Source organism: Diorhabda sublineata, chromosome 3 (assembly GCF_026230105.1).
Source record: "Diorhabda sublineata isolate icDioSubl1.1 chromosome 3, icDioSubl1.1, whole genome shotgun sequence".
NCBI classification, from domain to species: Eukaryota; Metazoa; Arthropoda; class Insecta; order Coleoptera; family Chrysomelidae; genus Diorhabda; species Diorhabda sublineata.
In genome coordinates this window covers 22,404,016-22,418,634 of record NC_079476.1, presented here as the reverse complement: position 1 = coordinate 22,418,634, position 14,619 = coordinate 22,404,016, and the positions used below count along the sequence as shown (strand labels likewise).

The window sequence follows — 14,619 nt, the reverse complement described above, 5'->3', positions numbered from 1 at the left end:
ACGTAAAATTGCCAATTTTCAAAGAGAAATTGTGAAAACATAAAAAATTATTGCGAAAATCAAAATTTAAATTTAAACTTTGAACACACCCCGTAGGTACCTCGGGAACTAGCCATATTTGCACAAGGCATGTTGAGCAGAATCATCATATTTTGAGGTCTAGAATTTACAGTTCAGAGATTGGAAATTATTAATGAATCACCCTGTAAATTTATGAAAAATCTCGAAATACGTCAAATCATATATTGTCATTCTTCAACCTGAAATCACCTTAAAATAAAATAAAATTTAATAAAATCTTCGAAAGAAATTTGCCAAAAACTAAAATAGGTATAATGCCAAATATGATAAAACGTAAAATATTCAAAAGAACTATGAATATCAATGATGTAGATGTTCAAGAGTTTCACTTTGGCAGTATTCTAATTATAATCCCAATCTTCAATCGTTTTTGGCGGGAATTTCAAATACCTGTATATTGTGAAATTTTAAATTTTATATATTTTTTCTTTGCAAACAGTATCTTTTCAACTTTTAATTTACTCAATTTTAGCATTGTGTCCAATAAGTAAATTCATTCAACTTTTTATATTTTATACCAAAGTAGGTTTTCCCATCAAAATATTATGAATTTTTCATCATTTTCTCGCAAACTTTGAGGTTATGTCGAAAAACATATGAAGTAAAAGTTTTATTATCTACAACTTTTGTATGAAAAAATAACGTAAAACGGTTTTTATCCCTTAAATAGCACCCAATTTCACTACTTATCTACAGGATATTCCTAATTACGTTATTTTTTAGTTCATTTGTAATGGCAAATAAAACACTAAACTTTCTTCTTATTCACCTTTACTATATCATTAAACTATAAACCAATAAGTAGCGGACTGTATTATACCAGGTGCGTTCACAACAACTTCCCTTCATCACAAGTTCGAAAGTTCTCTTTCATTGTTTATAACCTCAACTATATAATCTAGTCGGCCGTTGCTGTTTCTAATTTTTTTTTTCAAGCTATAAAAATCCCCCAGCCTATAATGGCGAAATTAAATAATACGTATAAATGTATTCAGACAAATGTATTTATTAGATATTGATTACTATGTTTTAATATTGTGCTGAAAAATAATGTCCCATATTCATAAAATTTTGTCAAATATTAAGATGGCGGTATTTCCTTTTCCATTCTGGTTAACTGAATATTTCTATCTGTCGAAGTCGCCGGTCCAGCAAATTCTCCGGTTCTCAATCGGATTCTAAGATCCAAACATCTTAAATCCGTCATCAACCCCTGACCTTTATCCAGTAGATTATTGTCTATTCTAACTTGCTGATCTTCGAGTGCGTTGTAAGTAGCTTTGGCACAATTGATTTTGTCTTGTAAGTCTTTGCGTGTTTGGCGTAACTGAAGAACTTCTTCTTTCAGACCTTTTTCTACTTCATCGCGAGCAAGCTCAACTCCCGGCCTGGAAATTAATACAGTGAGAGTCTGTAATTGATTGATCGATTTATTAGATGAAGTAGTCGTATTACCTGCAAAACTAGGTGACGCATGAGAAAGTACATATTTAAAAACAGAAACAAAATTTTTAGGTAAAATAAAACTGAAAAGTTGTAAAATAATAATAATAGTTTATTATTTTAAAATAGCTCTCGTTGAGCTAATAGATATCACTCGAATTATTACTGTATACTTTGTGTTTGAGGCATCCTCACAAAAAAGTGAAAAGGCGTCAAATCTAGACTACCAGGGGGCCATACAATATTACCTATTTTTGAAATCAAGTCTGTTTGTTGAATCCAAGTTCTAGAAATCATTATTTTTCAAGTTTTACGTTCTGGAGGCAAAATATCCAACTTCGTAACAAATCGTTCGGTATTAACAATGAACAATGATTCCTCTGCTCGATATTTCTGTCTATATTGTCACGTTAGGACTATGCAGTGGTTTCTGAAGCTTGAGTTTAGGAATTTCACTCACCTAGTAACGACAATGTTAACGGTTCACCAGCCCATTGATATGGAAATGGACCTCAAATGGGCCTTAAGTTACATTTTTTCAATTCTTGTGTTAATCGAAGCTTCTATGAATGCAATTTAAGATCAAAATTCGAAATTCGTTGCAAACTTTGTCGCGATGAATGTATCTTCTCGTACAGACTGCAAAACACTCTCAATATTATTTTCGATCCTAGATGTTCTAGGACGACCTTTTGTTTGCTAGAACCAGTCTATTCAAAACAATTCATCTACATTTTAATATAATTAACCCTAGGAGCTTCACTAATTCGCTGTAGTCCATATTCAGAACAGTAAAATCGCCCGGTAACAATGTATGAACGACAATTTTTGTAAAATATACGTCACTAATGACGACTGAAGCGTACCTATCCAATAGTAGTAACCTCCCACGCCCGTGCGTTTCTACACCGCATAAAAAAAATGATGCAATATGCACGTTATATCGCGCCACCCCGTATTCCAACAAACAGTTTACAAAACAGGTGATGAATAATGCCACGGCTGCAAGTTTAAAAATCTAACAGTTACCTGTAGGATCTATTCTCTAATCTTGTTTCAGCCAATTTTAATGCATCGGTTTTCGCTAATAGGGCAATTTCCAAATCTTGTATTTCCTTTAGTACTTTTTCCATTTCTTCTCTCATTTTCAATTGTTGCCATTCAACCTCGTTCCTCACTCTTTGTATGTCATAAATACGTTTACGTAAAGTAAAATCGACTCTATCTCTTTGTGCCAACATATCGTTCCGAGCCCTTTCTCTGACAACGAAAAGAGATTCCCGTAGTTTTAATGTATCTGTTAGTTCGTTGTCTGCCATTTGTTTTGTGTTTTTGGTATGATCTAGCCACGTTTCGTAAGGTACTGAGCTGTAAAAATATTTTAAGGATAAGGCTTTCATTCATTATGTTGCACAATCTATACTGGGTCAGGCAAAATGAACGGAGCATCGAATTTCTGGCTCATAACTTTTTTCAACTATTGGAAAAAGAGGAATAGCAGAACGATACGCACAGATAGTCGCAAAAAATATATGATATAAATAACTGAAAAAGTTCTTGGAAAACTCTATGTTCCCAGCTTGATTGTAAAATGTCTTGTATTAGAAATGTTTAAGAGCTACACAGGTCACTGTTTCAGGAGAAGCTCTTCTAACCAATCCAGGAGGCCTGCCTCCGCAGAAATATACAGGATGATTCATTAAGAATGTCCAATTTCTGAACTATACATTCTAGAGCTCAAAATATGATGATTCTGCTCAACATGCCTTATGCAAATATTGCTAGTTTCCGAGATACGAGGTGCTCAGAGTTTAAATTTAAATTTTGATTTTCGCAATAATTTTTTATGTTTTCACAATTTGTATTTGAAAATTGGCAATTTTACGTTTTTTGGCATGAAGAATCATAATTTGCACTCTAATTTAACATTGCTAATAGAGGGCGATAGTTACACTTGTTTATGTTAATTATATCAAAGTAAACTTTTTTGAGCTAAACTTACAACTAAAATAATAAAAAAATATTGAAAAGCGTAAAATTCTACAAAAAAAAGTTACTCTTCTTTAATTTGTGTAACTCAATCGGTTATCGAGTTATTTGCTTCAAAAAAGTTCAATAAATTTTAATTTTTTCATAAAAAAATTTATTATTCATTAAATATGTAACAATAACAAATTTGTGAACAAAAATAAAAAACTTCAAAGCAAATGCTCAAAATGCCCACCATTTACTTCAATACACTTTATGATCCGCTTTCGAAAAGATCTCTTAATATCAAAATCACATTCGGGAATTAAGCCGTGGTTTAATTTTTCGTTATCTTTTCAAGTAGGCTTGTGTCACTTTTAGACAGTTTGTGTAGAAGCAAAAATTGGAAAATAATAAGAATAAGTAATACATTAGTATACCATTTATTAACAATTTAGTAATTAACAAGTGTAATAGTTATTTATCAAATAATACCTAGGCATAACGATTTTTCCGATAATGAGATGCGCGATATGATTTGTGTGTTTGCTCAGTCAAATTATAGTGGTCCAGCTGCAGCTTGAAGATGTTCACAATTATACCCAAATCGAAGGCAACCAAATTACAAACTGTACCGAAATCTTTAAAACCACTTAGGTGAAACGGGGTCTTTACGCTCTAAAACTGAGCACGGTGCTGCAAAAAAATCACTGCCGATGAAGAAGATGAAATTTTAATTTGAGTTACCGAGAATCCCAGATATCAGTACTCGCCGATTAAGTCTGCAAACAGGTATAAGACAATCATTTATTTTTAAAATACTGAAGAGGGAAAAATTGCATCCATATCATTACACTTCTGAATTTATAACCTCAAGTTTTACCTAAGCGTCTACAATTTTGCCATTTTTTGCAAGATAAACAGAATGTTAACCCAGATTTTCTGGATGCCATTCTTTTTACTGATGAGGCAACATTTACCAGACGAGGAATATTTAATCATAAAAATAATCATTTGTGGGATCCTGAAAATCCACATGCCCACCATTTACTTCAATACACTTTATGATCCAGTTTCGTAAAGATCTCTTAATATCAAAATCACATTCGGGAATTAAGCCCTGGTTTAATTTTTCGTTATTTTTTCTACATTGAGGGAAACACATTTTCAGCACGATTTTAAGGTTCACATTCGGTGTGGTGTAATATGTGGACATTTAATAGGTCCTTTTGAACTGCCAACCAATTTAAATGGACCTTTTTATTTAGATTTTCTTCAAAAACATTTACACGAATTACTAGAGGATATACCTCTCGCTTTAAGACAGAATACGTGGTTTTTGCACGACGGAGCACCACCACATTATTCTTTACAAGTTCGTCAATACTTAAACGAACAGGTTCCGCATCGATGAATTGGTCGTGAAAGTGAGTTTGCTTGGCTACCAAGAGGCCCTGATTTAAATCCTTTGGATTTTTCAATTTGGTCGCAAATGAAGGCATTAGTTTACAAAGAAAAAATTACTTATCTTTCACAACTGCGACGGAAAATAGAAGAAGCCACGGATGTAATTAAAAATAATAGACAAGGATTATTTGATATTAAGAGATCTTTACGAAAGCGGATCTTAATGTGTTGAAGTAAATGGTGGACATTTTGAGCATTTGCTTTGAAGTTTTTTATTTTTGTTTACATATTTATTATTGTTACATATTTTTACAACTTTTTAGAAGCAAATAACTCGATAACCGATTGAGTTACACGAATCAAAGAAGAGTAACTTTTGTTTGTAGAATTTAACGCTTTTTAATATTTTTTTTTAATTATTTTAGTTGTAAGTTTAGCCCAAAAAAAGTTTACTTTGATTTAATCAACACAAACAAGTGTAACTAGCGCCCTCTATCAGCAATGTTAAATTAGAGTGCAAATTATGATTCCTCATGCTAAAAAACGTAAAATTGCAAATTCTCAAAGAGAAATTGTGAAAACATAAAAAATTGTTGCGAAAATCAAAATTTAAATTTAAACTTTGAACCTCGGTACCTCGGAAACTAGCAATATTTGCATAAGGCATGTTGAGCAGAATCATCATTTGTTTACCAGAAGTGTTCGAAAAAATTAGAGAAACCAATCGCAGAACAAGAATCATTTTCCACCAGAACATTGCGAGTTCTCACATCAGTTCAAAGAAAAACGTTTTCGACTAGTCAAAACATCCAATTGATGGGTCAACCACCGTACAGTCCTTATTTGACACCCAATAATTTCATGAAGAAGCGGTTGATGCTTTAAAATCACATTTCTGGTAAATTTCTGATACTTATATTCAGATTGAAATAATTATATTTTAAAAAACTGGGTCTTTTTAATTAAGAAAAAATACTCATTTGTTAAGTTTAACTCATGAATGATCAAATTTGGTGATTAATAATATTTAATTTATTTCGGAAGTTGTCGAAATGTCTACAAGTTTTATAAAACAACAATCAGAGATAAAAATATTATTTCATTGTATTTCTTGTTTCCTGTGTCAATATTGAGATATCGATACGTGCCGTTTATTGACATTAGATTACCTGAAATTATTAATTTGTCATTCATTGTTAGTAGCAAAAAAGTTTATAACATATATTCGTAATTCTAAGAAAATAACAACATAAAAAGAATTTAAAATTATTATTTATTACCCTAGATATTATATTATGATTTACTGAATTCACAAATTGTATTTTTTACTTTCATGAATCGGATGAAATTACGGGGGTGATTGAAAAGTTTCCGAACTCAAGTTGAGTATCATTTTTGAAAGGCAATACACCTACACGAATGAAAGAGGAATTAAGCACTGTGTTCGGAAACTCTGCACCATCTTTTACGACCATAAAATTTTGGGTAGCCATGTACTGACTATGTAATTATAAATATTTAAACTATCTGCGCTTTGGGTGCAGCGTTTGCTCATTTTGGACCATTCTAATGAACATTTCCCAGGTCTTATTGAATCGTATTTTTGTCTCGATTCATAACTACAATCCTTAGATGAAGAAATCGTGATTTCCAAAAGACGCACCTATTCCAAAAAAGGCATAACGGTTTCATAGGCCGAAGAAGTGATAAAAGTTTTTTGAGATAGTCATGGGATCGGGTATCTTCATAGAGAATAACAGGAAATTTTCACTCATCATCGCTTGATAAGATAAAGGAAGTTATTACAAATAAGGAACCGCATTCGAAAAAAATAAAGTACATTTTCTAAGGACAACGCACCTTTTCACTCCTCGGTGGTTGCTATGGATAAAATCCACGAGCTGCGATTCGAATTGGTTGATTAACCACCGTATTTACCAGATTCAACATCCAGAGACTTTTTTCTGTTTCCTAACTAGGCAACTATTACTTGGAAAGGTTTAAAAGACTAAAGCATTGCTGAAAAAAGTGTATAGACTTCAAAGGAAACAATATTGAAGAATAAAAATGCTTTTGAAAAAAATACCTTGTTAGTTTGTTTGATCTTTTTAGATAACTTTCGTTTATGATGAAGACGCTTCTCTATATATGATTTAAAAAGTATAATTTTTACTAAACTGTTCATTTCATCGATTTTAAACAAAAAATTCTCTTTGATTATTCCATTTACTTCTAGAAATTTAGCTATTATACACTTTGTCCCTGTTGAAATTACGGATTTTAAAGTATAGCAGCGATGTTTATGGTGAACACACTTCACACACACCTCAGACCTACAATTACACCGTCTGACACGTGCTTAGATAACTAATAACCGGTTTCAAAATACATTTAAAGGAAGCTTTAAATTTAAAGTGCCCATTAAATTATTAAGTCGCGCGATTCATAATTGCTATTTAGCCTAAATGTTATTTTAATTTGAACTTAAGGTTAAGTCAGAAATGTCAGATGGAAAAATAGGTTTTGTTCGAATTCTAAGTTTTTTTAATAAGTTGAAAAAATATAAGGTTTGTGGCATAATGGCTGGATATCATGCTACATTAAGTTCGAGTTCAAACTCCTCTGATAACGAAAAATATATCGAAGTAGAAAAAACTATTTTGAAACATACCCTTTAACAATGCGTAAAGGATCTATTTTAAAAGTTATATTGGCACAGTTCTTGTCCAAAGTCAATTGATCTTTGTCGATTTCATAAGCTTCAGTTTTATCGTTAATATCAAGATTGAGATAAAATTTCACTTCTTCTAATTTGTTTAGCTTCTCCCATGCGGACTGGCATCTTTCTACTAACATTTTTTTTACATTTTCTACTAAACAAAGTTCCTAAAAGAATAAAAGAATTGCTTCTATTCAAACCGATCAATTTTACTATGGGGTAATTCAATTAAATAGTTGTTATATTCTTAAAATAATGACAGTTCAATAAATAGTAATGTAGTTGAAAAGTATTGACATTTTTGTTACCTTTTTTAATTCGGTATCTGCCTCATCGTAAGTGAGTTCCGTACCTTGTCTACAATCTCTCATAGAAATGCATTCCGAAATAATACCGAGAGGAATTCCAAGGGCATCCAGTTCTCTTTCAGTGTCAAATTTTTCATCTTTAAGTAATTTAATTTCGTGATTCAATCTATCCAAACAAGAAATTAAAACCTGCAACATGAATTAATTATAATTTTTAATTATATAAACTATAACTCGATCCTCCTTGCACTTTGGACATGCGCAAAACAAAAAGAGTATCTGAATATAGAGATAAAACAAGTTTAAGACGGTATAGTTTGTATAAACTGTGCTTAAATTTCCAATTTATGTAAAAAGATGCTTAATTGGGGTATGCTTTCTGAAAAACTCTCGTAACGCCATCTGCATTCAAGACTTTGCTACACAGAGGACGAAACTTCCATGATGTAAAGACTACAAGGTGTGCTATTGCGCACCAACTCGGGATGAGTACACCTTGTCGTCTTTACATCATGGAAACTTCTATCCACATTCGTTCGAAGTGTGAAACACAAAACACTGCACCTGTTTGCGTATGAAATAGAAGACGAAGATCTTTGACAGCTACAGACACCCCGTATTCTGGATTTTCTAAAAAGATCAGCTGTAAACACTGGGTTCCTCTGTACACATATTTTCCACGATTTTGTCGAATATATTTTGTAAATTAATACATCCCATAAATTTTTTTGTATCTGATAATTATGAATTAGAACGAAGTCTTTGCGAGTTAGATTATGAGCGTATTCGTTGTGGGATTAAATTAAACACCAAAGTGTACTAATATTAATATATTTCCGGGCTTTCGAATGATTATATATGCATCGTCTGGGAGATAATTAATTAAGAATTGCGACGTTTTAAGTTTCGTTGATTCTTTTAAACAAACACGTTCTTTTTTATTGCTTCTGTCATTCTGTGAACATGCCCATATCATACCAGTTGTTTCTTAATTTTCTCTTTAGTCAATCTTTCCCATCTTTGATGTCCTAGATGCTCTTCTCATTACGTCAATTTCTGTAGCTTCTATTTTCCTTTTGCTCTTTTCGTCGCCACTTCTCCTATATTAACTAGCCATCACATTTTTTTTATTGTTTCATTATTTTCCAGAACAAGATCCGTGGTCTCTTCACCAATGCAGAGATATTGTGTTTTGTGATATTGATTTGAAGATCCCATTTTTCGTACTCATCTCAAGTTTTCTGGCCATGTATTCAAAATCCTCTTTCTGGTTTGCGTAAATCACTTGATCATCGGCGAATTGTAAAATGTAAAAGCAAGTATCCTCGAAATAACACGTTATCTGCTTTGAATAATAAAATATTCTTGATTAACAGCGACTAAAATAATTTGAATATTAATTTATTCCTGATTATTTGTGGTTCATTTAATTCGGAGAAATAATTCTTGATTTGATGCAAATTATACAAAGGAACTTCCTCTCAATCACAGTCAATTAAAAATTATTTGACATTGGAGTTTATGATAATATACATATAAATTGACCTAGAAAACTAAGTCTTTAAATTCGCATTGTCAATCAATATGATTGGAAACACTGGAAAGACTAAGGGAAGATAGTCATACTTACATCTCTCCATCTATCAGTTTCTGTAATTCTGTCTGCCAATCTGACGTTGTTGTGATAAGTGTCCCATTCTGTTCTAATTCTGGTCTCGTTTCTTAGTTGTCTTAATTCATGTCTTAAACAGAATGAATCGTTTCTTCTTGTATCATTCGTCTGTTGCATTTGCCATTGTTTTGCATACCAATCAGCTAAGCTGATGTGTTGCAACGGTTTTTCGTAAGTAACGACAGACATTTTTATCTTATAGCTGGGATCAAACCTTTTGTTACTAAAAACTATCATTATACGGGTTAAAACGTGGGTGATGAAGATTTGATTAACACATTATTGAGTGAAATCTAGTCGAAATATGTCTTTGGTTAACTTCTAGATTGAGAAAACTGAACAAATCAAAGATATCAGCAGACAGTGTGTATACAATTATGCATGAACATTTCACCACGAGAAAGCTTTTGCCGCGTTTACTGATAGACAATCAAAAACATCAACGTGTTGATGATCAGAGCAGTGTGTACATGTAATAAATCAGAGTTTTGCGTCGATGTATGTCAATGAATGTAACATGAATTCATTACTTTACTTTGGAATCAAAACGATCATCATCTGAGTGGACTGCAGCCTGTGAACCACGTCCAAAGCGTTCAAAGGCACAACAGCCAGCTGAGAAGGTTGTGGCGACCTCATATGTGTCAAAGTTTCACCGAGACAATGTACCGATTCACAAATCGATGGCAGCGATGGTTAAATTGAACGAATTACACTTCGAATTGCTTCCTCATCTACCGTATAGTCCAGATCTAGCCCTCAGTGACTACTGGCTATTGTGATGCGCATGGAATATTGTTCATCAACTATCTCCAAAGGAGACAATCAATAGCGAATACCACATAGAGTTGCTGGATGGTTTCAAGGCAAAAATCAAAGAAAAACGCCCTCTTATGTCGAAGTTTCACCAAGACAATGTACCGATCCACAAATCAATGACAGCGATGGTTAAATTGAACGAATTACACTTCATATAGTCCAGATCTAACCTCCAGTGACTACTGGCTACTCGCAGATCTTAAAAACTACTCGCCGGTAAGAAATTAAGCTCAAATGATCAAGCAATCGCCGAAACTGGAAGCTAGTTTGAGACAAAAGACAAATTCTTCTACACGGCATCGAAAAGTTAAGAGAAAGGTTGGAGTGATAGTTTTGCTCTTAAAGGGCATTATATTGATGAATAAAATCGATTTCTGGAAACAAATGTGTTTTTCTTAGTCACTCAACGTATTGAGTGATATATTATCTAAAAAAAGTCGCTGGCTCGTTTTTCTCACATGAAAATTAATTATAGCAATTTGCAACTTGCAACGTAAAATCTTAACTGTATATTTTGATGGTTAATATGTTCGGTAAGAAAAAGTTGATGAAATAATTAATTTTCTACATGTCGTTATATTATAAAAATTAACATACCTGGGGTCTAAAAGGAAATATTTGTATCAAAATAATTCAACGACAATACTTGTCAAAAGATGAAAACGTCAACAAGGCACCGTAAGTAGTTAAGTCGATGAAAATATTTTCAAAGAGATTGTCGAAAAATAGTTTGATCAATAATAACTAAGCTGCGCTATCGATTACATTTTGTTTTCTAGGCAATACGAAGCTTATTTTGTGAATGCGAAAGAAAGTAAAAAATAGATTAGAAAACACTCGATACGACAAATCCAAAGGGAACCAGTCAATATTCTTAAGTAATTAGCTGAACAGAGGTTTGTTATATTGAGGTTAGGTTGCTCTAAAATTTGTTATGAAGAGGGAAAAAATAGTTTACTTAAGTGACATTTTTAAGTCAAGCTGACATGATTAAAAATTTAATTTTACAAAAAAGCGTGCGTATTAATACTTTCGACACTGGTTAAAAAAAACTTGTATGTATGTATGTATAAACAAAATTAATTTGTAATTAAAAAATTCTGCATATTAAAGTTTCAATTATATAACTAACATTCTATTATTTGTATATTGCAGCTAGAACAGTTTCTTATGCAGACTTTTTCCGATTATAACAAATTTCTTTAAGCATTTTGACATGTATTGTTGCTACTTGAAGATGGTAATAGTTCAGAGTGCTGTTTACCGCTATTTGAAATGTTTCAGTTACTGATGCAATAGGAAACTCATCACGCAGATTGGAATGAAATAAGAAGCAGCAATTCTATTCTTATTTCAAATAGAGTCCTTGATGTACTCCCAAACGACCGTTTATTATTATTTAAACTTCAATTGAATGTAATGAATGATTTACTATTATCATGTAATCATTGTAAATGTTTATTTGATAAAGTGATTAATAACGCAGGTATGAATTAATAAATTCCGGTATCACCTAAACAAATAATAATGCTCATTCATTGATGAGTTCATAAAAGATGACTAATTAATTTGTGTTTATTGGTTTTATAACTAATGTATAGATACTAATGATAATATTTTATATGCTGGTGTAAAATATTTGGCTATAAATAACTGTGAACGGAAATTAAATGCGAATAAAGATTTTTTTTAATATGAAAAGTTAATATTAACATGATCTAGATTGAGACGAGATTATGTAGTATTGTGCTAACACATATTTTTAGTGACATAAGAAACTGAATTATTCCACTTCAAGACACCACTCCAGAGGCTGTTCTAGTACAGTTAATGGTCTCATATATTTATCGCACTAATTTTTCATTACTTATGTAGATAATTTTCTTATCTTATTGTTGAGATTTGTCTCAACGTACCTTATATTTTGTAGAAGTGTTTAAAATTTCAAATTTTGATCAAGTTTACCGTTCCAATGTTTTATTTGATAACTTATAACCAAAAATTCGGTTTCTTCACCTTCTGATAAATTAAACCTCCGATTAAATCGAGTTATTTGTCAAATAAGTGATTAGACAGACACATCTGTCAATTAAACAGTTTAGTAAAAACTTAACCTCAGATATTATACATCAAAAGTGGTTTGTTTATTATATTTATATTTGATTAGTTAATTCTTGGAAATATTCATTATACAAATAATTAAATATTTCATATGGACGCTTTCCAAGATTTAAAAGATTTGTTTGATGAGGAATTGAGGAAATACAACAAATTCCAGAAGAACGATCTTTTTCCGTTCGTCATAAAATTGATGTTAACATTTTTTTATCGTTTTCTTGTTCCTATTAATTATCAAAATAAATTATAATTTTCAGACTAATACAACTTTCTCCAACTAGCGACTAATTCAATTTTAACCTTAACAAAACACGTGCAAATATGATTAAGCACGGATCGTTGTCACAAACACATATAATAGGAAACCGTCAATAGAAGAACGTTTTTTCGCTTATTTCTCTCCTTATTCAATATATGGACAATTGCTATATAAGCAACATTCATAGTGTTACTAATAGAAAACTATTTACTGAGTACATAATAATAATAAAGTGATAAATACTTAGGTTTGTTCTTTGTACCTACACTGCCAGAACTAGTTCAGGAAGTGTACACTAAAGCGTTCTTCGTAGCAGAACCAATGCTAGTCTCGCTGTTCTTAGTAGAAGAGCAAGAGAACTAGTTCACCCAGTTCACTGTACTGCTTGCACTGGGTCCAAGTCAGTTCATCCAGTGCAGTGCAAGACTGTGCAATAAATGTCTGGAAACGGTGGTACTACATCTTCGTCATCGGACGAATGTAAAATATCAAATAGTACTTAATCGTTTTCCATTATTGTTAATACTGCAAGGATTGAATCACATCAAATACAACAATCAACAAACACTTCATTGCTTTCTGCACTATATCGTTCTTTGTATACGATCGAACGAATTCTATACTCATGAACTAGCCTGCACCGGTCCAGTTCAGTACCAGTTCCAGTGCAGCAACCAAGAACAAACATCTTATTAGTTTGGACTTAAACCAACTAGGGAGAAGAAACGGCAAACATTTATTTGACAATTAAAGTTGGTACTAAAGTTATGTGGCTAATTTGACACTTTATTAGAACAAGAAGAAACCGGCCCTTAGTATTGGAACTGATTATTTTTTTATTAACCTTATGGTTAATATTTAATTGTACATATAGTAATGGAAATACACTCCCATTATAAATATTTTTATACGTTTTACTGCATTTCCCTATCAATATTTAGAATATTATTATATCGGTAACTTTTATTAAAAAAAAGCAGCTTCTTGTTAACATCTATGCCTTTTTCGTATGATTGTTTTTTTTACTATTCCTTTTTTAGTCTCTTCAATATGTGAGCACTACTAAAATTTACTTTTATTTGGAGTTTAGAAAGAATTCGATTCAATTTCGAGGTTTTATTGAATTGAGTGCGGTGTCGATAGCAAATAAATAAAACAGAAGTGACTACTGTGCCACAAAACGTGAACAAAGGAATATTCAATGTTCTTATTTGTTTGTTATATAGTTTTTCCAAATTTCTGTGTCATACAGTGTGTCCTATTCATTTATATGAACATACATAGATTTTTATATTGTTTCACAACTTTATTACTTGTTTATCTTCATTAAGTTCTAACATTAATGACTAATTTGGGAAATCAACTTGATACGAATGGTAAAATTATAAAGCATGGACACCTTTTCCACTTTCCATAGATGTATCTAAAATCAATTGTTCATAGAGATCACACTTTATCATTATTTAGATAATAATGGACAACATTTCGACCATTGAATATGTTAACGGTTTCATTTTTCACTACTTTTGAGAAGAAAGTTGAACTACCTTTAAAATAAAGGTTCACTTAACCACGTTCCTTCTAAGATTTTAGGGATTGTGTTTGAATGTACTAGAACAGGGGTTACAGACTGTGAGAAGTGAGGGTTAGCTAGACTATACAAGGTAGTAAATTTTCAAATTTCTCCCTATCTTTAGTATCATTTCTATTCTAGTTTCCAAATTGCGACTGTTTACCTCTTGTATAGTTTTGAATCCTTAGCTCGCAATACCAATCGAAAGTAAATATATAATAAATTTTTTAAAAAATGTATAAAAAATTATAG

The 14,619-nt window shown here is 31.8% G+C and overlaps 1 protein-coding gene across 1 annotated transcript; it reads right to left on the bottom strand.

Moving 5' to 3' along the window:
- Positions 1-1,162: 1,162 nt before the first annotated feature.
- On the bottom strand, positions 1,163-9,787 carry LOC130441116 (tektin-2). Its single transcript, XM_056774650.1, has 5 exons — positions 9,557-9,787; positions 7,927-8,115; positions 7,571-7,785; positions 2,554-2,892; positions 1,163-1,469 (listed from the first exon to the last, which is right to left on the bottom strand). The coding sequence occupies exons 1-5, from the start codon at positions 9,785-9,787 to the stop codon at positions 1,163-1,165; spliced, it is 1,281 nt and encodes a 426-aa protein (XP_056630628.1).
- Positions 9,788-14,619: the final 4,832 nt, after the last annotated feature.